Genomic DNA, 26,683 nt, shown 5'->3' with positions numbered 1-26,683 from the left:
TAACCACAGCTTTGCATTCTGGTAAAAAAAAAAATCACTAATCAGTCTACATTTATTGGTTGCTGTTTTTAGCATGTAAATACAAGAGCCTTAGCAACACTGAGCTTTCAAAAGCTGTATACTGCCTGACTTATCGTGTTTAGCCTTTTCATGGAATACTGAGTGGCTACGAATATATCAATATGAAAACAGTCTACCTCCTCTCCAAAATGTGAAAGTATAAACACAAATCCTGTCAGGAAATAATCTGTAAATGAACACTCCCTCCAGGTCCCCACTATAGAGAAGAAATGATTGAGAATTCCTACTGCTATCCCACTGTTTATTCTGGGATTAAAGTATGCAGAAACTAAGGAAGCTACATAATGTTAGAAAAAGTAGATATAAAAAGAAACAATCCTAATAACAAAAATTATTTTTTCAATAGCACCAATAAAATAGCACAAATAAATTAAAAGGCTTATAAACAGAGAAAATACAGCCCCACAGAATACTAACTCCCATGACATGGTAAATACTCTCAGGTCCTCTGAAGAAAATGAAAGCAGAGCACGTTACAGCCTTCGCCAGAATGATCCAGAATAATGCAACTTCTCAGTTCTAGAAATATAGTAATAAAGCATAATAATAGCAGAGTAAAAACTTCAGGTTTCCATGCCAGACTCTCAAATATGCACTTGCCATGTATGAAACGTGCCAGCTACGAGGAAATATTAATTAAAATCTGTTATGTAAAATTAGCAAAATGCATCCCTACAGGGCAATCCATAATCTGTATCTTCAGCTAATATAGCTTGGCATAACTTTATTAGTTTCTGTGCAACTATGCCTGTTTACAAAAAGTGATGGGCAAACAAGGTGTTAAGGGATTGGCAAATTCTTAAGCCTACATATGGGAAAAACAAGAGAGAAAATATCAACAGATTTTGAGAGCAAAGATCTCTTGAATATTGTTTCTCTTTACCAACAACAGTAAAAAAACCCAATACATCTAGAAAACCAAAAATATTGCTCAGTGAATAAAGAAGAAAAAGATCTTAAAATCACAAAAATTAGATTATTTCTACTTGACTGTATTTCACATTTTTTGACTGGAGATTGAAATGCCTTATGAAGTACCTGTTACTCTTCTCTTCCAGCCTGTACTCCTTGGCCATGATGAACTTGTGCCAGGCTTTTTCATCTGGTCACTACAAGATACAGTATAGAGTATATCAGAATATATATCACAAAGTATATCAGAATATAATGCTCAGAATGCTTCTTTCTTCACGTGCACTCAGTATGAGATCTGCATATTAATAACTAACTGGAAAAGATTATAAGTTATTTTACTAAGTCAGTAGGTTACCTGTTCATTAAAAATGACATATAAATACAACTTCCTCCAGCATGTGTCACAGAAAGCTCCTTCAGAAATACTGACATATTTACACCACAAGAGGTCACCATTATGGAACACAAAACCTAAAGCATTTCCACTTGCACAATAAAACTGAAAGCTGAACCAAACTAAACTCAGAAAGAGCCAATTTTTATTTTAACATCATTCATTAACTGCGTATAAACTCAACTAGCTTAAAACTGTAAATGCATCCATTCACAAGGACAGTGATTTCTTCTGATAGAATTAACACTTTTAAAAGACTTAATGAAGAAGAATTTTCAAAGAAACAAACACTTTAGTAACCTTTAATGTAAATATTAGAATTTCCAGGTCTGCCTGTGAACTATTGCTAACTGAGTAGTGGTCGTAGTTCTATTACTACAAGAAACACGTATGTTGTCATTTCTTGGTAAAGCAACAGTGAGTAATGCCATAATACCTGCTGATTGTATGATTAGTCTTTCTTTGGCCAGAGGAAACTACTACATACATCTGTGACAAATTTATTCCGTTTGCCTAGCTACACACTCAAGCAGCACTGATCTAAAAGAAATATACAAGATATAGACTCTCTTTGCTACTAAACAGGAATCTTTCCTCCTTTAAATTATGTCCTAAAGACAAAGGTCTTAATCTATGTTTTCTATTCTCAGTGTATGTTTAATTTAACACTACTTATTCCATTTATAGTTCATGTACCAATACAACCTAATCTCCTAAATTTCCTTGTAAAGATAACAGTAGTGTGTTAGCAAAGTTATTTCATTTTTTTTAACCTGTTAATTTAGTTGCTATGAGGCTTAAAGCTAAACTGTTGTTTAAGTGGTTTGCTGGACTGGCGCCTAAATCCTGTCTGCCAGTCCAGACAGAAGATGTAAGTCATCCTATCAACAGATGGAGACAGAATAAAAGACAAAGCTCTTGTAAGATCACTTCCCTTCAAAAGGGACTGGATAGCTCACTGTGATCAGTCAAAAATTTCCCAAGCAATCACATTAGAGGAACACTTGCTTCATTATGGCTAACAGTGAATAATGCTTTCTTTTTACAGCATGAGGATTTAAGTGCTCCAAAAGCCAAATGCTTACACAAACTATCCTGAAATTTTTTCAGCTCATATACAGTAATTCCTACTCCTCTAGGGAAGCAATGCTTTAAAAAAAAAAAAAGACAAGTGCTTGCATCTCTACTCTAAAATAGACTGGCATCTGTAAGAAAGAGAGTTTCTACAGCACACTTTAAATACAGTTCAGTGTATTAATAGAAATCAAAATTTGGTTCCATTTATGTGAATATCTTGTCCTACAAACTTTAAAAGTTAAATGATTCTACGAGGTTCAACCATCCCTGAAATCAAGACTATAACCAGAAAGGACACTGGATAAGCAAGAGAATAACAACTTCAGTCACCTAATACTAACCCAGCTATATTCAGAACTCAGTATCTTCACAATTATATGTAGGCATGATGATACTATCTGCCTATGTGAATATGGATGTTTGAATTTGCTTTCCTCAGAAAAAGTTTTGTAACTACAACCTGTCTGTGCCTCTTCCCCTAAAATGTAAATCCACAGGATGAATCCAAGAAACGTCAACAAAGACAATCCTACAAGTTTTGTAGGAAACAAGAACAGCTGAATAGAAAAGACACTAAAGCAAAGGATGTGGTAACCTGAACACTTATCAGATAGAAACACCACATATGCAAGATGAAGGGTAAGACCATATCAAAGTCTGAACTGCATAAAAAAAAAGTTTGGTTGGAACCTATGATTTCTTAAACACCAGTATCAACTGGTTTAGAGACCTACGCAAGTAGGAAAGCAGATTGCTATACTGCTGGTATTCACTGAACTATCTGTACTTTTGGGAAACATCTCATAAGTTAAATAGCTTAACTAGAACTCTCATTATTTTCAGAAAAAGAATACACTGAATACATATATAAATGAGAATGACTGGTGGGCAGGCTTATCTTTAGGGAGTATGTACAATTTATGAATTTTGTGAGAGATTATAAAATCCCTTTATGTATCTTTACCATGCTGCCTACTCCATTTTACAGAGACTTTTGCTTCTTTGTTATCTTTTCACTTTCTTGTAGGGCTGAAACTTAAGCAGCAATATCTTGTTAAGAACTATGCAGTTAAAATGTAATCAACCTACTTTAAAAAATAAGTTACCTACTATTGAAGGGAACTGGCTTGTCAAGAGAGTGGTTGCCTTGGAAACAAAGTCAATTGGCAGAAATCTGATCATCTGATAAGGGACTCCTCAAGAAATCAACTGACAGAGGCTCTGGTAATTTACAGAGGAAAAAGAACTTGGCAACTGGATCATGTCTATCCCCCTCATATAAGGGAGATCATAGTAACCCCTACGAGGAACACTGCTTTCTTGAATGTACACAGACTATGAGGACTTCCAAAAGGAAAGTGAGCCAGCATAGCAGTAGCGTGTTCAGTATTTTCCCCTGGTGAAAGAATGCATGTTTAGATGTTTACTTGCTTGTTCTTGCCATGAACCTCTTGTTAATGGTAAATCTGCAAACTCTCACCTTCAGTGGTATACCAGGGAAAACTACATTTCTAAGAACTGCATCCCAGAGGCAAAGAATTGGGCTAGTTCTCTCCAAAGAAGCTGCACGCAACAGCAAGGTCTGATTCACAAACGTGAGTGTAAGATCCCAATAGAGGAATAGTGCTTGGGCTCTTTCCTCATACTGTGGAGCCTTAAACATCCAAGAATCTGGCTACCTCTTTACTTGTAAAGCAGTCTGGCAATGGGCGTGAATTTTGGGCCACACCCTTCCATACAGTTAGACCCTTAGCATAGTCCCTGCTATGGTTTTGGCCCAAGAAAGGTAGTACTTTCCTTGACAAATGCCTGGGCACAGACAAGCAGTTAGGGATATTCCCAGCCAATACTTTGTGTGTGGTAGGGAGGGGGTTGAAAATACTTGTGTTGTATTAACATAACCCATGACACAGTAGTTGGCCACCAAGCCAGAGACCAACTCCTTCATTTAATTTTTATTAATTATTAGTACAGATGTAGCCCTGGTGCCCCACCGATTATTTAGTTACCAGTTAAGAGGGACACATAGCCCAATACTAACAAGTTAATGCTTCTCTACAGAATTGTCTCTAACAAGCACCTTTGATCAGTGAGATAGCAAAGCTTAACTAGAAGGAAAAGAGAACTTGATAATCTTTTCTGTATTGTCGAGCTTGAAGGCATTCCCTCTAGACACTACCCTCTCCTCTCCTCATGGTAGGGTTCTTGTAACACCTACATATTCTTACAACTTTGGGAGGCAAAACTAGAAAATATGGAAGTGGAAGAAGAACAGAGAAGCACAGTAACTGAGATAGCGCAATAAAGGATGAAGAATATGCGAGTTAGTTTTCAAAAAGAAGAGTAGGAATAATGGGGAATGAGCAAAAGATAAGGGCAGCTGGTATGGAAAAGTCCATAAGCCCCATACTATCTGCTTCTGCAAGTGCCAAGATCTCACATGACTTTGCTCCTCCAGAGATTATAAGCCTCTTCTCTTGCACCCATGTAAACTGAATCTGTGGACTCTCTCTCTTGAAATAGAGATAGGAACTGGGACTATCCCATGTAAACCAGAATCTGAGCAGAGTCTTACAAAGGCAGTGAGCTACGTACATGCAGACAGTGCATAGCATGCCTGGAGTAAATGCTGCGAGGAAGCCATACACAGTAGACACTAGCTGGTGTCTGGAAATACATTTATTTTCCATTTTTAAACAAGGAAATTAAAATTAATTACCAACTTTGTGATGCGGAAGATAACAAGATTCTGCAGAACACCCTTAACTTTATATTTATAGGTATCTTTTGTTGGCGAATTCTACATGACTGCTTAAGGCAACTTCTTTGGGATGGGGGGGGTGGGGGGGTGGTTGAAGATATCAGAAGAACCAAACTGGTTTCCATTGACAGAAATAGAAGGACTATTAGGCTTAACATCCAAGGACTTTATGGAGATTGACTAACAAACCACCATTTTCTCTCAGTCAGCTCCACACAAAACTTTCCAAATAGTTGTAAATCTCAAACATCAGCAACATTTAAAGCAGAAAAAGTAACCTGGAAGATAGCTTGGAAAAAACACACAGCACACTGCCTTCTGAAGGCATCACCTACATAAACTACAATAATACTAAAATTTACAGAACATATGTTTACATACATTTTATAAAATTATGAGACAGAATATGGTCTAGTTAGTCCAAAAGCTTGTCTTCAACTACCTCTTTTTAGTATATCAGAAGACAACAAAACTGGTAAGTACAGACACAGAAAAACCTCTTCAGAAGTTCCTTCCTGATAAGAAGACTTAGTCTGTGTTGCCGCCACGTGAAAGATCTATCATCCATGTGCTCTCAATAAAACACTGGCCTCATTGCTAACTTCTAGTAGCATTTTCTAAAGTAAAGTAATATTTAGTTGGGGGGTGCAATTCAGTTTATTTTTAAATACATTTCTAAGGCATTTGAGTTTATTGCCTCTCAATTTCCTTCATTTTTTTGAAGCCCTTTTTCGTAAGTCAGAAAACTGTAATTATGAGCATACAATTTCTACTCATCTATATCTGCAGAGCATTTTCTGTATCTATAGGTCTACAATTCTAATCTTGTAAGTTCCTTCCTCATAAGCAAATCTAAGCCCCTGATAGTTTCATTGTTTGTCCTTAAAGCCCTTTTATTTTTTTGTCTTTATTTTGACAAGGTAAACAAAACAAGTTGTACTTAATCTAAAAGTACACTAGCCATTTATGTAACAAAAGTATACAAAAGCCATAATAGGTCACGCTGAAAGTCCACCTTGCTCAGTGTCTTCTAACAGTGACCAAAAGATACCTCCAGCAAAGAGAGGGTGCTGTTGGGGTGCCCTGCTTGCAGTTCTCCTTCAGTTTCTGCCTTCATGTTTTTCACCCTGATGCATTCCCCCCTCTTATTTTTTCTTCCATTTTCCCCCAATAGTCACTCAATTTCTCCCCAATGTATTTTCCTTCATTCCACTCCCTTCAGCCCCCACAAACTTCCTTTCTTCTAGTTAATTTAAACCCCAAAAGTGTGACTCAAATTTTCACAAATTTTATTTTGGATCCTTTCTATATCGATGTTTTCAGGTCTTCAAACATCTAGGAGAGCAATTTGTAACTTTTCACAAGGCTCTAAAAACAGCCTAGGCACTGCAATAAGTAAAAGATGCAGACTGTTTATACATAAATACAAGCACTGAACATCTGATTCTACAAACATACGGTGTGTGCATTGGAAAGCCAGACATGATGTATCTACACCCAAAAATCAAGACATTTCACTAAGTGGTAAGAAGAACAGATTTAGAGCAATGCTAAGCAGATCCTGGGGGCCTGCTCAGGCAAGCCAGATGTATCAAAAGGACTACTAGGCACAAAGGTGTTCTTTCAGACTAGATCAGAGCTCAGTCCCCCCAGTTGTGGGTAATCCTGAAACAGATATGCCATTTAGAAAGATTGTTCTTTGAGATGTTACTGACATGTATATTCAGAGTGTGACATCTACACTGTAATCTGGGTTTATTTTTAATGCTAGCAGTATCCAGGATGGCATGCCTTCTATTGATAAGGATCATTTGGCTATTTAAGCAGTTGTGTATTTTCCTTTCAAACAAAGATTCCCAAATTCCATATGGACTACAAAGGGGAAAGCTGCAAGGGCGTGTTGTGAAAGTATATACAACCAATAAGTCTCTAAAAAGAACAGTCACAGGTAAATAACTAGTTTTTCCTCTTTTGAGTGTCTGCCATGGGAGAGAAGGAAGAGCTCTTGTCACACAACCAGTGAGGGTGTCACAATGCACCCCCCCTTCAGGTATTTATATACATTGATAAGACCCCTTCTGAGCCTTCTCTTCTCCAGGCTAAACAGTCCCAGCTCCCTCAGCCTTTCCTCATATGAAGGACTCCCTTCATCATCTTAGTAGCTGGATTCTCTCCAGCTGGTCCATATCTCTCTATTGCACTGGGGAGTCCAGAACTGGACCCAGCACTCCAGGTGCAGTGGAGGTTTTCAAGACACAAATGAACAGGGTCCTAGTCTCATCTAGACTCCCTTTTCCACAAAAGATTGGACCAGATGATCTTTTCAGGTCCCTTCCAACCTGAGCTGGTATATGAACTTGGTGTCCACCAGGACCCCCAGGTCTTTTTCTGCAAAGCTGCCTCCCAGCTGGGCAGCCCCCAGTATATACTGGTGCCTGGGGTTGTTCCTCCCCAGGTGCAGGACTTTGCACTTGCCTTTGTTAAACTGCACGAGATTCCTGTCAACCCATTTCTCCAGCCTGTCGAGGTCCCTCTGGATGGCTGCACAACCCTCTGGCATATCAGTCAATGGGTTGCTTATATACTGACTGCCAGTTATCATTTTTTTAAATTATTCAGAACTCTGGTCTCATGAACTGCCCATCAGGTCTCTTGACAGGAGCACTGGGGAGCACAGTGCAAAGATACCTAAGGCTCTAGACCAAGTTTATCAGGGCACAGCCAGACTCAGCAGCTTCGTCTCGAAAAGAAGGATGGCAGCTCCATGGAAAGATAAAAGGAACTAATGGTGATCAGGGCAAGAAGGATGATGCAGCAGACCCTGAGTCAGCAGCAAGGGACAAGGTGGTGCAAGAACCCCAAGGCAAAGGAGAAGGGGAGTCAGATGCGGACCTGGAGCAAGTAAGAGAGACTGCAACTGATGTTCTCGGACAACATTCAGCTACACAGTGCTTAGGAGCCACTGCTGTAGAACATAAAGCCTCTGCTACTGTGATTCTTCCACCATAAGTGTTTAGTGATCAGGAAACAAGAGTTCTAACTCTAAACCATAGTTACTGATTTTAATAACAAGACATTGTTCTGTAGACTTTGAAAGGAAGTGTAAACAACATCCTAGTATTTTTGCCAAAGCAACTAATAGGAATTGTTTTTAGCTTTTGGCAAAATGAGGAAAAAAAAAAATAGTATTTTGCTTTATCATTCACTCTCATAGAAATTAATTTTTCCATATGCCAATTAACATTTGCATTTTTCATTAATCCATTTATTCCTATTTAATTATACTATCCAGACCTTTTATGTTGCCAAAAGGACATCAGAATTAGTCTTCTGTGTTGCCTTTCATTGGTTGAATACTAGGGAATATGCTTTCGCGTTTTTGTTTTGTTTTAAACCAGGTGATTTCTTCCTGACCCATAACTTAGCAACTGAAAGGCACTCTACCTTTTTAGACAAAGAATTGACCTTCACTGAGCCGCTTAAAAAGAATGTGTCCCTATTTTGCTCAACTACCACTGAACTTTCCTTTTTATGATGTCATCTCAGGGACAAGATATTTCCACATTGTGTTTGTATCTAAGTAATAGGTGGGCCTCAAAAAAAAAGAATTAGTGTAACAGCTCAATTTTTAAAGACTATTCTATTTTTAGAAAACATAACGGAGACATCGTAAATTACTTGTGGACAGCTAAAAGAAATATAAATTAAAGTATTAAACCAATTATACAAACCCATAGTCAGTCCTGTTTCTCAGCTACAAAGATTTTCAAAAGCATGCAAATAATTGAAAAACTGATAATATAGATGTCCTGAAACTATTTAAGGAATTGTAGAGGATTATATCATAAGTAACACCACCAGAAAAGACAAAAACAAAGGGAGTGAAAACTAAACTGATACCACTGATATGAGATAGGATAAATAGTAGAAAGGCAACGAAATTTGCAAAAATACGTTGACAAATAGGCCAACTAGACTCTGAGTCATCCTAAAGATGAGCAAATAACAATTCCTCTATAAACGCAATCATGGGCATAGTCCATTACTTATGACAGCTCCAGCGATAAAAAGAATATAGTACTCTATTTATACAGGCTGTGATGAAGAACTTCATGCACACGTTAAATAATATGGCCTAAAAGAATAATAGAGGTTGATGAAAAACCTATATCCTTACCCTTTTTTTCTTCACAGTCTTTGCATCTTCTGCCTAATACAGAAAAATATTAACAATATCTATTTGTGGCAGGGTATCTTCAAGCAAGCAGACAACTGATAGCCTAATTCTAACCATAAAACACGCATAAAATACTAGCCTAAATATATTTGAGTCTGAAAACCACAGCATCTTCATCTTCCTAACTTGAACCTTGCATAAGCATTCTCATCCTAAACGAAACTTCAGTCTAAATCCATCATTACTATTGTCCTACCTAGACTGAATTGGCATTCCTTCTTTACCCCTTGCATGGCACACTTCCCCATTCTGGAATTACCATTCAATTGGTAACAAGGACTCTCAAGACCTAGATCTCCCAGACTTGGAGACCATTGACTTTATCCTGAAACTAATGACTAGAGTGGAAAGACTCCCTTTGGAGTAGGCAGTAAAAATGAGCCTAAACTCCACACCCTTTCACAAGTGAAGAGATCAGAGATAACAGCTACCTGTTGCTCTTTTCTTCAGAAGTCTATAAAAAGTTCTGAAAAAAGAATTCTTCATTCCCAATTTTCTCTCAGTATCCCCTTAACCCTATACAAAAACAGGCACGTTCTTGGAAGGGCAGGTGTCATACTTTCTTTGGAAAACACTGTAAAAAGCTCTACCTGTGAAAGCTTTCCCACGACTTGATTGTTTCTTTCTTAAATTAGTGGTCTCAATAGCTAGTGGAACCAATGCAGAAATAGAGAAATATTAGTTAGGAGTAGATTAATTTCCTGTTTCCATGTCTTTGAGAACTCCAGAAGCTGTGAACATACATAATGAGAAAAGACAAATCCTGAAAGAAGTCTGGAGAATCTGCAGCATATCAGCTAAACCATACAACAAACTAATATTTACACCATGTCATTCATTTCAAAAATTCATCCAGAGCAAAACAGAATGGGTATTCCCTTCAGGAAAGAAATCTATCTCCTCTGCAGGAATCCTTTTCTTTGAGGAGAAAAGGAGTTAATATTTTGGGCACAGATGTGAAGCTAGTTTAACCAATCAGCCAGAAGGGATTTCCAGTATTCACTTGTCCCCTGCTTTTATCATTTTCTATTGAAGCATTCCAAAACTCTAAAAAGCACAAGAAAGAGAAACTAGACTTATGGAAGCAGTTGATTAATACCTCTCAAGGATTCTGTCAAACAGGCATTTAATAAGGACAGCAATACTGATAGAAAACAGGGCACAGTATATCTTCTTTACAGCACCTTGTATTCCTTTTGTAGCTATTTATAGAAATCACTTATTAAAAAAAGTGTAGAGCAGGCCACTTGGGAATCAACTGTTTGCCACTAAGCTTTTCCTCATTGAAGGCACCTATGTTTGTAAGGATTCCTGGAATGACATCTAGGCTTTCAGAATATTGAGAAATTGGAGGAGGAGAACAAAAGAAGTAATTCATCTTTTCTCACCAGGGAAACTGTTGCTCTTCATCAGCAAATTGCCATCACTGTTGACACTTGTGTTGAAATATATGAATGCAGAAAACATTTTAGAAGTTTCATTTCTAGCAATCACAATAGATGGCAAGGCACAATGGCTGGATGAAGATGTAAACAAAACTTAGCTTCCTTATGATTGTCAGAAATTGCTCCTTGCTTTCCTGAGGCAACATGTCAATAAATTCAATCTGCTTCAATTAATATACCTATTCTATTATAACTAGATGGTTATTTGAAAAACAGAATTGCAAAAATCATGACAAATAACTCTTCCCCTCAAAAGGTCTTTTTCTCTTTTTTCCCCCAGTATCTTTATAAAGCAGTAGTGATTTCATTAGCGTTGTTCATTCTTTTCATCAGTCCTTGGGACAACAAAAGAATTTGAGATGGAAAGTGAGCAAGTCTCTTGCTGGAATAAAATACTTCCCTTCTGTTCTCTTTGAAATAAATGTAACAGCACTAATGGCAGGGATCTGCCATGTTATTTTGGCATGCTCCATGGTTTCATCATTAGCAGAAACACAGCTTTATTAGCAAAGTTATTTTGGTACATACATAGGAACTGTGGGGAAAGGGGAGTAAAGAGTCTCATGCACCTTCTCCTGTATGAAGTGTACTATTGCTATGATCCTCTTGCTTAATTTCTGCAAGGGTTTTACATCACTGAGATACAGAATTGAGGCTGACACAACTGCTTCACATGGAGAACGACAGGACTCCAGGTAATGAAAGTTTTCACATTCCTTTAAGCCCTCATCCTATTATTACTGAATACAATGCACTTCAAATAGAAAATATCTTTTAACTTCATACAAGATGCCTCAAGTATTTATGACATAGAAGCAGATGCAATCTAATCATAGCAATCATCTAGTACCTGTAAACATGTTCTATTGAGAAAGAATTCCAGAACTCTGTTACTGCAATGACCCCTCTATGGTACTGGAACCTTTTATATACAACTCCTATCAAGACCAAACTCAGCGAACTATATTGAAGAATAGGTTTGTGATACCTTTCAACCACCTTGTCAGATGAAGAATGACATCTCTGAACTCAGAAAAGGATATAGATCAAGGTCTGCCTGACTCATGTAGTATCATATGCAAATACTGCATCAATGTGTTCATTGGCATAAGTCTTAGCAATGAGTTAGAACATATGAGAGCAGCTGAGATTAGCTAGAGCCATTCCATCGTATGATGGCATGAACCACTTGGGCCGATATAGATGAGGGATCTTTGTCCTTTACTAAAAGGAAAGCATTTTGTATTATTTTTGTGCATATTGCAGGTATGTCTGATACTCTAAGCTATAAGAGCACCTAAACGGTGTTAGTGATCTCTGGTGCAAGAGTATAAAGCAGCACAAGCAGCATCTCTTAGGCAGCATTGGCAAAAATCATCTCTGTCTCAAGTACACAGAAAGCATGACAACCCACAGGAGAAGGTAAAGACGCACCATTCAAAAATACAGATCTTGCATTCAATTCAAAGAGGGAATAATATTATGTTACTCTTCTATTTTGGAGAAAACTAGTCAGAACAAGATTGGAAAACATTTTTCTGTATTATCTTAAGGCCAGTAGTTTGAGATCTAACTTAAATGATGGGCGAGATTCAACCACCTCTAGTATTATTCACCCTAGTTCAAACATAGATATGAAAAGCTTACATGCATTAACATTCCATCTTTTATGGTTAGAATCATTAGCATCTTAGCTATCACATTAAGAGTCAGAAAAGTAAGAAACAGGTCATAAAGAAATTAAGCCAGCGGAGCTTATGCCAAGAGAACCTTGACAACCTATTCTTCAAATATGCATAATGATATTTGAAGAATATCAAATTGAAAATATATAATTTTCCCTTTCAACTTTTTATATTTTCTAAAACTCCTCTTACACTGAGAAACCGAACTGAAAATGTCCTATAAGACTTCATGTTGCAACGAGTAATCTTTCTGGTAATAGACTTTTTTTGCCTGTTCTTAAGAATATTTCAACAGAGAAGCCAGTCATTCTCAAAAATTATCAAGGTAAATCATGGCATTCTGTGGTTCAGGCTATCAGAAAACTCAATCATTACAGTACACAATGCCACATTGGGTGACTGTGAAAAGCACCACTAACAAAAACCCAAAATGAAAAACTTGTGGAGCTCTCAAGCTTATAAAGGATAAGCATATAATTTTGAACAGATAGCAAGGATGTATGATGAGTTAACTGTTCAGTCATATCTGCAAGTTTTAAAATTATGACTCAGAAGGAAGGTCATTCTTTTCAATTAGTAAAAGTATCAACTGACCTTTTCTTATTAGAGACACTTGGACACCATTAACTAACTACCCATATCAACTGCAACACTAAAGTACTTCACACCACAACTTTTATTTAGTAAAGTCTCATGGAGGATGGGGAGGTGATTTGAGACAGCCAACATGGCTTTACCAAGGGCAAGTCCTGCCTGACCAACCTAGTGGCTTTCTATGATGGAGTTACCACATCAGTGGACAAGGGAAAGCAATGGATGTCATCTATCTGGACTTCTGTAAGGCCTTTGACACGGTCCCCCACAACATCCTTCTCTCTAAATTGGAGAGATATGGATTTGAGGGTGGACTGTTCAGTGGATAAGGAATCCGTTGAATGGTCGCATCCAGAGGATAGCAGTCAACAGCTCAATGCCCAGATGGAGATCAGTGACAAGTGGTGTCCCTCAGGGGTCCGTACTGGGACCAGTGCTGTTCAATATTTTCATCAATGACATTGACAGCAGGATCGAGTGCACCCTCAGCAAGTTTGCAGGTGACACCAAGCTGAGTGGTGCAGTTGACACACCAGAAGGACGGGACGTTATCCAGAGGGACCTGGACAAGCTGGAGAAGTGGGCCTGTGTGAACCTCATGGGGTTCAACAAGGCCAAGTGCAGGGTGCTACACCTGGGTCGGGGCAATCCTCGGTTTCAATACAGGCTGGGGGATGATGTGATCGAGAGCAGCCCTGTGGAAAAGGACTTGGGGGTACTGATGGACGAAAAGCTGGACATGAGCCAACAATGTGCGCTCACAGCCCAGAAGGCCAACCATATCCTGGGCTGCATGAGAAGCAGCGTGGTCAGCAGGTCGAGGGAGGTGATTCTGCCCCTCTACTCTGCTCTGGTGAGACCCCACCTGGAGTACTGTGTCCAGCTCTGGAGCCCTCAGCACAAGAAGGACATGGAGCTGTTGGAGCGAGTCCAGAGGAGGGCCATGAAAATGATCCGAGGGCTGGAGCACCTCTCCTGTGAGGAAAGGCTGGGAGAGTTGGGGTTGTTCAGCCTGGAGAAGAGAAGGCTGCGGGAAGACCTTATAGCAGCCTTCCAGTACTTAAAGGGGGCCTATAGGAAAGACGGGGAAAGACTTTTTAGCAAGGCCTGTTGTGACAGGACAAGGAGCAATGGTTTTAAACTAACGGAGGGCAGATTTAGACTGGATTTAAGAAAGAAATTTTTTACAATGAGGGTGGTGAAGCACTGGAACAGGTTGCCCAGAGAGGTAGTGGAGGCCCTATCCCTGGTAACATTCAAGGTCAGGTTGGATGGGGCTCTGAGCAACCTTATCTGGTTAAAGATGTCCCTGCTCCTGCAGGGGGGTTGGACTAAATGACCTGCAAAGGTCCCTTCCAATCAAAGCATTCTATGATTCTATAGTAACATATGTAGTATGATAATCCCTACAGTCTTTACCTAAAGTAAAGTCTTTTGGGTCACTGATTTTAATGGGAGAAAATGATTTTGCATTGAAGCATTCTCCTTGGTGCTTTACTTTCATTCACGCGTTATTTTTCATCGCTGGGCTTATTTTCTCATTTTCCTTCCTTCCATACTCATGAAACTTTTTCTTTACTCCCAGAAGCCTCCAGTCTTTCAGAATCTGTGTCTTTTGTTTTTTTTTAAATCCTGCTTTCAGTTTACTATAAGAGTGTTACAATAGCTCTGCTATGTATCATTTGCTGTAACAGCCTCAATGGACAACATTCTCTAAACTATTCAGTACTATCATCAAGTCAGTAAGTGAAAGGCGTTTCATTTTATAAAATCAATAATATATTCCTTAACGTCAAAGGTGCTTAAGAATATGCACGGAAATAATTTCTTCCTAAGCATAAAAACATGCTAAAAAGAAGGTATCTACTGGCAAACATTTATACTTAATAGTGACCAAGTGTTTATAGGATATATTTTGAAAATAAAGTGTTATTCATTCTCTATTGTAGAGATTGTCATAGCTGTCAATATTAATAGCACAAAACAGTTGTTCATCCAACTACTACTGCAGCAACTGATACACCTACTTAACATAGTGCCACGGACTATTCTTCCCTGTGCAAGAATTCAGATCTGAATCGAAAGAAAAAAATGTACTTAATTGTGAATTACAGAATGCACGTAATAATCTAGGTTCAGTAAAAACAGACTGCATGCACATAAGTCTCATTAATCTCTTATAGCTGTTTGGTCATAGAAAAAAAATGAACTAAAAAAAATTCAAAGACACAAAAAAATTCCACGTCTATTGCCAGTGAGTTTAAGCCTGTTTTTTGTGTATGAACACGTATTGCCCCAATACCAGAACTGAAAACATGGCTCTACTCATCTGTAGAGCTAAGGGATGAACGTATAGCACCTTAAAGAAAGAGGCTTGAACTGTAAAAAGCAGCACACTGAATTTAAACTTGAGTATTCTATATGCAATTATTAGAAGAATTAGTTTTGAAATGTTAATGATCAAACAAAATTAAAGTTATTTCATATCAAGCAACTTCCTACAAACAATATTTGGACAAATTAGTCTTTTGAGTGTAGAAACTTCCTAAGAACAGAAGTGTAAAGATTTTTTATCCTAATAATCTGAACAGTTTTGTTTTAATGCATAAATAGGGCTGCCTTCAAATTCCATCAATTTTAAACATTTTGATACTTGCACAATTGAATATCTAGGAAGAGGGTTGTGTGGAAGGTACACATTACCATACTCAAGCAATACCAACCTTTCTCCTCTCAGTTGAAATAAAAATTTTCCTGCTGTCCCTTTTAGGAATTCTTCCTTCTCTGATCTGCTGATACGCTCATTACAAATTAATTGTCTACTTTCATCATTAAATAGTGTGTATGACCTTTGCTCTGCTAAGCAATTATCATTACTTCTGCAAAGATTACTCATCATAGCAGGTTCTTCAGAATCTAGCTTCTCTTCATCTGAAATAGCCAAAGAGAATATATTTTGTAGAAGTGTTCTTACTCAATAAATACATGCGACAGAGCTCAAAACGAATTACTGTTTGTCATGTTACATTACCAAAATTTGCTTGTATCAATTTAAAAGGTGAGAAAGCTTAAGACTATTTAGAGCAAAGTAGTCAAAATCTTATGAACACCATTTCTTAAAGTCTTTTGGGTTTTTGTTTTAACATTTTAAACTTTCATCTTTTTTTTTTTAATTTTCGTTTTACAGATAGGTGGATTGTACCTTGTGAAAGAAGTAATTATATTTCAGGATCTGAATATTATGAAGGACTCAAGCAAAAGGTAGCTGTTAATCTTGTACCTTGGTACGTACACGTGATAAGAACCTGCACAAAAAATTTATGTGAACATATGCATGATCCCCAAAGGGGAGAAGAGGCAAACTCAGGCTATAGCTACATGAGGTTCTCAACTTCTCCAATTAGTAACATCAACTTATTAAGGCTAATGGATTAAGCTACATATAGGGGTACATAATGTAAATATGTATTTATAGAATATGTACATGTCATGGTTTATTAAAATTAACTCTATCCCAGCTGAAACCAGGACAGTACATAATAATGAAGTAAAGTTTAGTACTTTTTGTATAAGACTTATTTGCAATCAGGTAAAAAGTGAGATATTCAGTTTATCATGTTAAGTAACAATCCCAGGCAATGTAAGAATTGTCATTATTACAAATGAGTCTTCATTAAAGACAGAGTTCCAGCATGTTTTATTATGAGCCAATGTGTAGGAAACCAAGATGTCAAGTAATTTCCCATCTGCAAGAAAATTACTTTTAAATCCCACGTTTAGCGACCTTTATTAAGTGTCCACCAATGAAACTCTTAACAACAAATACAATGTAGCTGGATGCCTGTCAAGACACATCATTCCTTTTTACTCCTCCTTTTATGCTCAATAATCCATCAGGGAATCTCTTTAGATGATGCCATCTTATTATCTCCTTAAACAATTCAGCATTTAATGTTAATTTTACCCACTGAAGAAAACTTTCAGTAAAAATCGCATTATTTAGAAACCTATAGGAAAAAAAGGCAGCTGAATAGCTTTTAACTCACCTTCAGAAGTGAAAGCCAGTATCATTTTTGGTAATCACATTTTCAAAACTGCCTTGAAGTCATTTAAATATTTTTAAAATCTACTCTGAAAGGACATGCAGGTCCTTTAATATAATATAATAATTCATGTAATTAACGATATTAAAATCCATCATGCAGTTATTTTTCTAGAAAATAATATGTACCAAAACATTCTTACTCTGATCAGGAGGAACCATTTGAGCAGAAAGGAAATTTCCCTGAGAAGTTCTTCTAAATAGGCGTGCCCGAGCACTGCTGACTTTTCTAACCTCTGCAGCATCAGCAGGAGGCTTTGGAAAGGGAATGGAAGAATCTTCATCTTTTGCAAAAGTGACTAGTATTGGTTTCTGTGACAAAGATAAAGACGACATTTTAATAAAAGCACAGATAATTTCATTTTCATATAAGCCAAATTTAAAAAAATATAGAAACCCCAATCATTTTTACAAAGGGTTAAGTTCAGAATAGAGTAGATAAGAGTTACATAGGTTTGCTCATTAAGAAATTTTCATATTCATATCCAGAATCTAATGACACCATTCCACTGAACAAGCCAGATATCTAAACCTTTATCACCACAGAAAGCCATTTAAAAGCAAACATTCAGGGGTGCAGAAAACAAACAAAAACTAGCCTGAGTAGAGCAACTGAAACTCAGAATTATTTATTTCCCTCATAAATACTCATTTAACATCATCTGCAGTATGCTTATTTGTCAAAAAAAGTGTTGTGCCAAAGACTTGTGCTAACAATTCTAGAGGCACATCTATTCTTTATGATTTGTTTTTGAGCACTAAAGTAGTATTTCCAAAACACTTCAAATGTGTTCATATCGTATGTATGACTTCCTATCACACTGAGACAAATCATGTAGATCCAGAAACATGCAAGTTCTAGTTTTATTTATGTCAGTATCTTGCATCTTAGAGGATGTGACCAACCCCCTGAACCTCTGGTAAAAAACACTTACTGTGTCCTGCATAAACACATTGCCCTCTAAGATCAAGGTTCTGTCCAATTTCCTTACAATAAAGTCTCCAGTCTGATCCTTCAAAGCTCTCCCCAGTATTAGCTGAAGATAGCCCAGAGGTGAGACCCACTCCCCACAACCACCGTGACTAATACAAGCTCTACATTTACAGTGTACTAACTTATCTCCATTGGTAAAGCAGAAAAGGCAGTTTTTGCATTGGTCTTAACAGTACTTTTCTCTAGTTTTTTTCCCTACTCTTACCCACAAGATAAATGAAAATTTAACACCAGTATTTAAATCCAACTGTAGATATATTTATTCTAAACATAAGTATGGTCAGAATTCTTTAATTTGATTCATATAAATACATTACCTTATCGAAATTACTGAAGTATAACAATTCTTGGAATTTTTTTTCCCCTAATTTCCTAACAAATGATACATTTAGATTACTGACTTGCAGAAACAATATATACAGCAAGCATGCTTAACTGTTTTAGCATGCTCTGTTCTCTTGGGTACTAAACAAATGATTATGACTTAATCTTATATTTAAAGATTAAATATAAAAAACCTGAAAGAGCAGATACGCTTATAAATTGAAAACAATTCAGAATTTTCAGAGGGGAAAAACGAGTTCTTGCAAGTACCTCTATCTGTTTTTTAAATAAACTACAATCATTACATTTTATAGATGCGCAAGTCAAATAGAAAGCACAATCAACCTAGTTACTTTCAAGTTATTGATCACAGAACCACAGAATGGTTGAGGTTGGAAGGGACCTCTGGAGGTCAACCTGCCCAACTCCCCTGCTCAAGTAGGGCCACCTAGAGACGGTTGCCCAGGACCATGTCCAGGCAGCTTTTGAAGATGTCCAAGGATGGAGCTTCCACAACCTCTGTGGGCAACCTGTGCCAGAGCTTCATCACCCTCACAGTGGAAAAAGCGTTTCCTGAAGTTCAGAGTGAACCTCCTCTGTTTCAGTTTGTGCCCACTTCCTCTCATCCTGTCACTCAAAAGAACCTGGAACTGTCCTCTTTGCACCCTCCCTTCAGATATTTATATACATTGATAAGATCCCCGAGCCTTCTTTTCTCCAGGCTGAACAGTCCCAGCTCTCTCAGCCTTTCCTCATAGGAGAGATGCGCCAGTCCCTTCATCATCGCTGTGGCCCTTCATTGGGCTCTCTCCAGTTGCTCCATGTCTCTCTCGTACTGGGGAGCCCAGAATGGGACCTAGCACTCCAGGTATGGCCTTACCAGTGCTGAGTAGAGGGGAAGGATCATTTCCCTCAACCTGCTGGCAACACTCCTCCTAATGCAGCCCAGGATACCATTAGCCACCTTCTTAGCAGCAAGGGCACATTGCTGGCTCACGTTGATGCTCATGACCTCTTTCTATTATAGTAATCTTACACAAGAAAGCTGACTCAAGCATCTGTCTTCTGATTCTTGTTAACATCACTTAGAATTATAATGCAATATAGCAATATTTAAATAGTTTAAATTATTTTCAGGTTTATTTGGGAGAAAAATGACAAAACTGACTTTATAAGTCTCAGACTAACATTATGACAGGCTTCCATTTCTCCTCAACCTATTTAAACCATAACTTTTCCTAACACTACTGATACACATATTTTTATGTCAGTATTGCATAGAGTTATTTCCAGACTACTCACATGATCCAGTGGGCTAAGACGAACACCAGACATTGGTCTTGATTCAGCCAAATCAAAACCGGATGCATGAAGACTAGCATAAAGAAATTAAACAAAATATGAATAAAGCAGATCTGGTGTTTTGTGGCTGGTTTGGTTTTTTTATTGCATCCTTCTTCCCTTTGCCAATGAGTTTGGAGAAAAGGAGGAAGAAAGGAAGAGTGACAGAGCATTTTTACACCATCACTATTCTTCCATAAATGATATTTAACTTTGATATCTGGGAATTCAGCAGCATCAAGGGAAAAGAATTACAAGATCATCTGCACACCTGCTGTGATACAGTTTACTTCATACACGCCTATAACAATTCTCTAATATAAGCCTAAATTTATGCACAAACCCAACTGTGGTTAGTGCCCAAGCTATCTGACACAAGCTGCAGAACACTGCAGGGCAGAAAACCCAGGTTTGTGCAGGCATGAGCATGCTGCTTCCCATATACAGGAGAAGCACAGACAGAACAAGCATGGATGTCAGCCAGAGTGACCTCATTACCTGGTCACCAACAAACAGCAAAGTCACTCTCAGACTCCTGCCTTCTGCAAGGGCACCACATTATGCAGGAAGGAATACTGGATACATTGAGTGCCTGAAGCCATGCTGCCATGAAAACAGCAGGGACACTGACTGACTTGTATGGTCATTCAAACATGTTTCAACATCCTTTCTGGCATGCCTGACGCCTAACGTTACAAATACAGCTCATATCTCCTCCCTGTAGTCATTACAGAATTGACATATAAGGAGAGCTAAAAAATGACCGGGAAAATGGATGTAAAAAGCCCGATATAAATTTTTTTTCTCTTTTGTCACAAGAGACAAATCTACTGAGCTCTGTGAATTATGCTATGGAACAAAACTTCACACAGAAATAATTTTGAAGTAGTATAAATTTTGTTTAAAAATGAGCATTTCAAACTTCAAGACCTACCATTTTATATTTAAAAAGATCTGAGGAAGCTCTGAAAAAAGATCTAGCATACAGTTTACGTGGAAACAAGCAAGCTTGCACAGTTTCCAGGGAAAAGTTGAAGACTATCTCAATTAAAAGCATACATTGTCTTAAGAAAAAGGTGAGTTACAGACCATTTTCCTATACTGTTCTCCACATACAAAACTAGTGTAATGACTGCCTCTGGTAGCTGTAATCCACAGGAACTTCCTGGACATGTAGATTAACACCAACAGTAAGGATCATTAGAAGAAGGCAAAGGATGTGATTAGGAATACAGATTAACACAGAGAAAAAAGTCACCAGAAACATAATAACAGAATCAAATCTCTTGCTGCTAAAGGATATTTGAAAAAATCTTAAAGCCACAGTACCTAAAAACTGAAGGGGGTCTAGTCTGAGGAGCTCGCGAGGATCCAGATCCAAAAAGTTTCCTTTGATCCTCTGTAGGTGTAAACGGTCTCTGAGTTCTTAGTGTTCGTAGAACATTTCTGGCTTCGTTTATAATCTCAGAACTGGTCTTCTGCTTTGGCACTGAAAGCCTGTAGAATGGTTCTGCCTTTTCCATGTTTTTATTCTTTGAAGCTTGCATTCCTCTGCAAGTAGTGCACAAGAAGAACACCATACAATGTAATGGAAGGCACAGAATATAATGCTAGTTTTAAATTACAAACTATTAATTAATCAATGTTTATGCTACCACAACGTAGTTAAAAAGGATATTATAACAAAATCCTAGACAGTGGTGAAGTGGTGGAAAATAAGGCTCATTGATACTGCATTTCCCTCACAATTTCTCAGTTCTGTAGGAAAATACTGAAGAAGAGCAGAAAGTATCTGACATTGAGAACCTTTCGTTTTTTAGAGGGAGCTAAAATACACCACACCCAGTACCACAGTGCTTTCTGGGCCAAATGTGGTACTCTCCAATACTACAGAAAATCTGTTTCTTAACACCTGATTACTTCTAAACCACCATAACCAAAACAGGAATTCAATAATATGCTGTAAAGAGACACTTTCTTTCCAATGAACGTAGGAAATACCCAATACAAGTTATCGACCTTACCAAGCGCAGCTTCCTAATAAGTCAAAGAGGTATTATTATCAGTAATTGAAGCACAGTTATCAGTAATTGATAAGCAGAGACAAGGAAGAACAGGCAATCCATTTTTTCTCCAAGAGAAATGCCTCCTCAACCCACCCCCAAGCACATGCAAGGATAACACTAACATAAGATAAATTATCAACCCAAACTTTCAATCAGTGTTCTGTCCTGCTGCATATTCTAGCAAATGCAGTGGGCAGTAAAAGACTTGCTTCATCATCTCTTGAGGCCCCCAAAATCAATCACTATCCTGGTGCAGTTCTCTGTAGATACGATCCTACATTTTACAGCATTTTACAGCAAACTCATCATGAGCCTTAAACCATCCAAAATTCCTCTTCTGCTTTTCAAACTTACCTAAAAAGAAAAATATGTTTCTGCACTGTCTTTGACTCAGACCACTGGGTAACTTCTGTTCTCTCACACGGTTTATGACAACGAACTGACAGTAGATCAGACACTGCCATCTTGGTTATTTCTAAACTATGGAGCAAAAATCCTATTTCTCTAGTTTCTTAGTTCACTTCTTCTTGTTCTGCATTTTTACATTTCCAACTGCCTCTTCTTTCTTTCAGAGCCTGTACATTCTGGCACAGTTTCTTTAATTAATACGCAACTCAACCCCTTCAGCTGAACTACACAAGATAAAATTGGATGCTAAGGAGCAGTGCACCAACCTTTTCCACTAAAAGATGCATAATTACAAAACAGAGGAACAGATCAGGAGCCTGAGACTGTCAGTGTTTTTAATCCTTCCGATTACCATTAATACATTACTTTTCTTCACTGTGACTAAATTTGGGTCTCTGTGCTCCCTACTCTTCCCTCTACTACAACATGATTCGAAGTTAAGTACGGAATTCCACTGCAGCAGTCTGTTTGGAGCAATTATACAGCCATTCCTCACTGAATAGGGAAGGTAGATTATCATTCTCTATTCTCCCAGCTACCGGGAGTCAAGATTTTGACCTTTAAGTGGGAGGTCTTCTGCATAGGCCATATGTCTCAAACAGATATTATCCAGCACACATGGAAACAATACCTGTGAATAAATACTAAAACATAATCAACATGATTCTACAAATCAGACATTTTAATTAATTCACACTTCTTTTCTGGTCTATATATTTCCATCCACCTTGCTAAATTTTAAAATAAACCTAGTATCTTAGATTTAATCTCTGAAGGACACTGTTTTCTTTAGTTCTTAAAACCTCTGTGCTCTGACATTGAAATGTGTATTTTATGGGATTTACGTATATGTTCTTCATAGCTAAACTAAGAAGCAGCCTGAGAGAGATTATGTGTTTCTGTGGTACAGCACCATCTCCGATACAATCAGCTTAAGTTTTTGTTAATTCTACTGTCAACTGCAAATTTTCTATCCTAGAAGTACATTTATTTGCCATAGTTGAGACCAAACTTCCATTATAACAACTTTTTGTTGAAGCCTTCACCTCTCACCTATTTCTTTTTAACCAGCAAAGGAACTTTTCTACTGCAAACTTAATTAGTAAGTCCTACCATTTGGGCACTGTTAGTCACCCTTCCAATCCATTAAAAACAAAGTGTTAATCATTAATGTTGCAAAGGGAACCCATGGCTTAGTTTGAATGCTTGACTGAGCTCACTGCTGCATTGCTGCTTCAGTGGAGAGGGGGAGAGCACCACCTTTCCCAGCTGCCGGAGCAGCAAGGGCAGCAGGCAGCAATCCGGTGGTCAGGCAGAGCGTGGTGGGAACTCTCAGGGTGTGGCGGCAGCGAGCAGAGCTGAAGACCTACCGCTGACAGATGGGAGCGTGAGCACTGCGTCATTTCGACATGAGGTAGCGTTATGCGTGTTCAGAACTGTGGTAGTGATACCATAGCAATATATTATTAATTGATAGCCCATAGTTATTAGCCAGAAAATGTAACAGAACACAGAGAAACGAGTAAGCAGTGTCATAAAATAGGACACGTGTATATATACGTATGATAAGAAAGCCTACTCTTTCATGCAAGCATTTAGGAACCATGAGTCCTTCTTTATCTGAATGAGTTTGGCTGCTGTGCCATCACAGCACAACCACCATCTCTTTCTCAAAAGCCAGATAAAGACAATTTGTACTCTCTATTTTATAATGCCTAAGGCTGAAACATTTAAGCATCAAGCACTTGCTCTGCTGCAGCAGCACTCAAGAAAGAAATTCAATCTGCTCTCCAGTGTCCCACACCCCAGAAGCTTTGAGGAAGCACCTGCAGCTATACTACTCCAGTTCTCTTCCTAGAAAACTACTGCCTAGATCCATGCATAAAGGGAAAAACCCTCCCAGTCACCAGAAGCTTTCTCGACTTTGATGAGAATAAGGTACCCGAATCATTCAATTGCAGTGCCAGAGACTAATTTAAAACATGGTGCAACAAATGAATGCAACAAGCAGAAAGTAGAAGTATAGGATGAAAGAGCAGCACAAGTGTGGAAGGGGAACAACTGCACTGGCTGCCCAGCATACAATCTGGTTTTACCCTTGGTTTTCATTATTTATACGAGACCAGTTCTGTCTGGTTTTGTATTTATTTGTAAGAACTTCTATTTTTTCACAAACTCTACTCTATACCCTTTTTAAAATAAAGTATCTTAGTTGCAAATAAGAAATAATTCTAATAGTTAGTGTTTCTTTCTGAAAATCCAGCAGCATTCCCATTTTGCTCCCCAATCCCAGGAGGGGACAGATAAAGGGAATGTCGCAGTGTCAGTGGGAACAGCATAAGTGGTACACACAGATCTTGTCCCCCACTGCTGTCACCATTTCCCAGGTAGCCTTTAACTTGCACAATTTCCTCTCTGACTGGATGGTAGAAGAGTATTATGCCAGTGTCTGAAAAGCCATACTTGGGCTCTTGTCTTTTTTCCCATTGTTTACTCCAGCGGTCTGGTCTTCTCTGTACAGGAAGAACGGAAAGCAGTAGATAGTGGTACAGGGTCAGAGAACCCCAGCTCGACAGAGCACTGGTCAGAGAACCCTGGATTAGTCCTAGCTATCTCCAGAAGCGAGATAGCTGCACCCTCACAGCACTTATCCTGAGTCAATCAGCACATGAGAGAAGCATGGCTGACTACATCAGATGTGGCACCACACTGACTGCCATCCTATCTCCCGTCTCAAAACCAGTGTCATTTAATTGCGAGCATACAGAGCAGGTATACTTGCAATCACTAAGTACAGTAAGGAGAAACCCTGTCCTCAAGCCATGAACACTCTGCTCACCGACATTTGAATCCAGGTTCTGTCTGCCCAAGCAAATCTCTAGGATAGTTAGCACCCAAATACAGGTTTAGTAAGAGTGAACTAATAATGGGTATCACTAGATATAATTTTATCAACAACTTATCAATCACAACTGATATGCTTTCAGCTTGGTGAAAGTTTGAGGCAGAGAAATCACTATCAAAAAGAAATGAGAACAAAGTTACGAGAAATTGAGCCTGCAGCCCTCCACAGAGCAAGATTTTCAGTGCGGCCGTCAGATAACATGTCCAAGAGGAACTCCCCAAATAAGCAGCACCTGTGCAGTAACAGCTGACCCGGGCTTTGATGAGTAACCAACCCAAATCCGGCAAAACAAGACTCTGCCCCGGACACGGTGGGCAGCAAGCTGCCGGGAAACGGACCGGAGGTTCTCCCTCTCCATCCACTTTTGCAAAGCCTTCCGCCCGACTGACCGCACACCCCAGCCCTTCGCCCCAGCCCGGGCCTCCGCGCCCCCGCAGCGAGGCGGCAGCCCCCGCAGATGAGCGTTACGGCCAGGCGGGCCGCGGCTGCCGCCAGCACCGGGCGCCGGCCAAGGCGCTCTGCCTGCCTAACGGGCCCGCCGACACCCCTCCCCAGCGGCGGAGGGTCGGGAACCGCCTCCGCGGGGCGCCGGTCCCCCTCCCCCTATCCGCCACGGGCGGCCCCCGCGCCCGGCGGAACCGACGCCCACTGTTCCCATGGCAACAGTACACACCATGGCCGACGGGCCGCGGGCGAAGCGCGGCCGACCCGGCAGCGCGCCGGGGCCGGGCGGGACCCTCACTCACCTCCGCCCAGGGAGACCGCGGCCCCGCCACGGCGCCGGTACCGCTACGCCCCGCGCGCTCCCCTCAGCCGCACCGGCGGGGGCGGGGGTGGGGGAGCCCGGCGACGCCAAGGCGCTTGCGCGGCCACCCGCAGACGCATGCGCAGTGCGGCCCAGGCCGGGGCGGGGTGAAGGGAGCGGCGGCGGGATGTGCGGGGCTGGGGCAGCGCAGTGAGAGCGCGGTGGTCGTAGCCGCTGCCTGTCCGGGCCGATGTCCCCGCACCCCAGGGGCAGGGGCGGTGGCAGTGAGGGGTCCTGCTGCAGCGTTGACCTGTAAGATGGTGGTTTTCTGGTGGCGGGCACTTCCCCCAGCCTGACCTGGCCCACATTCAGGGCATAGCAGTGGGTGGCAAAAGCCCAGATTAGGGGTGACAAAAGTTACTCGTTTTGGAAATGCTGGATATGCCGTGTTACGATACATTCTCTCTGAGCTCAGATTTACAGAATGGAAATGGAGACACTGAAAGTTTTCCACAGTAAAATGGGGGGATGTGGGCACAGTGTAGCAGCAGCTGCAAAACCCCTTCCCTGGGTCACCTCCTCTGACCCTGAGATGAGGGTCAGATCCCT

General features: G+C 39.5%; 1 protein-coding gene across 3 annotated transcripts in view; it reads right to left on the bottom strand.

Moving 5' to 3' along the window:
* ARMC2 (armadillo repeat containing 2) overlaps positions 1-26,170 on the bottom strand; it is a 69,316-nt gene extending 43,146 nt beyond the window's left edge. Inside the window, exons 1-6 of one of the 3 annotated variants that reach the window (XM_072855622.1) lie at positions 26,076-26,170; positions 21,280-21,501; positions 19,912-19,984; positions 17,435-17,603; positions 15,913-16,120; positions 1,120-1,190 (exon numbers count right to left, since the gene is read on the bottom strand). In XM_072855622.1, the coding sequence (XP_072711723.1) occupies positions 1,120-1,190; positions 15,913-16,120; positions 17,435-17,603; positions 19,912-19,984; positions 21,280-21,497 (739 nt within the window). In that variant the 5' untranslated portion in view covers positions 21,498-21,501; positions 26,076-26,170. Of the gene's footprint in view, positions 1-1,119; positions 1,191-15,912; positions 16,121-17,434; positions 17,604-19,911; positions 19,985-21,279; positions 21,502-26,075 lie in introns of those variants that run through there. The other 2 variants (XM_072855623.1, XM_072855625.1) reach the window with 2 other exon arrangements.
* Positions 26,171-26,683: the final 513 nt, after the last annotated feature.

This window comes from Ciconia boyciana, chromosome 3, assembly GCF_034638445.1.
Source record: "Ciconia boyciana chromosome 3, ASM3463844v1, whole genome shotgun sequence".
NCBI classification, from domain to species: domain Eukaryota; kingdom Metazoa; phylum Chordata; class Aves; order Ciconiiformes; family Ciconiidae; genus Ciconia; species Ciconia boyciana.
The sequence above is the reverse complement of the archived record's forward strand: the minus strand, read 5'-3'. Positions and strand labels throughout refer to the sequence as shown.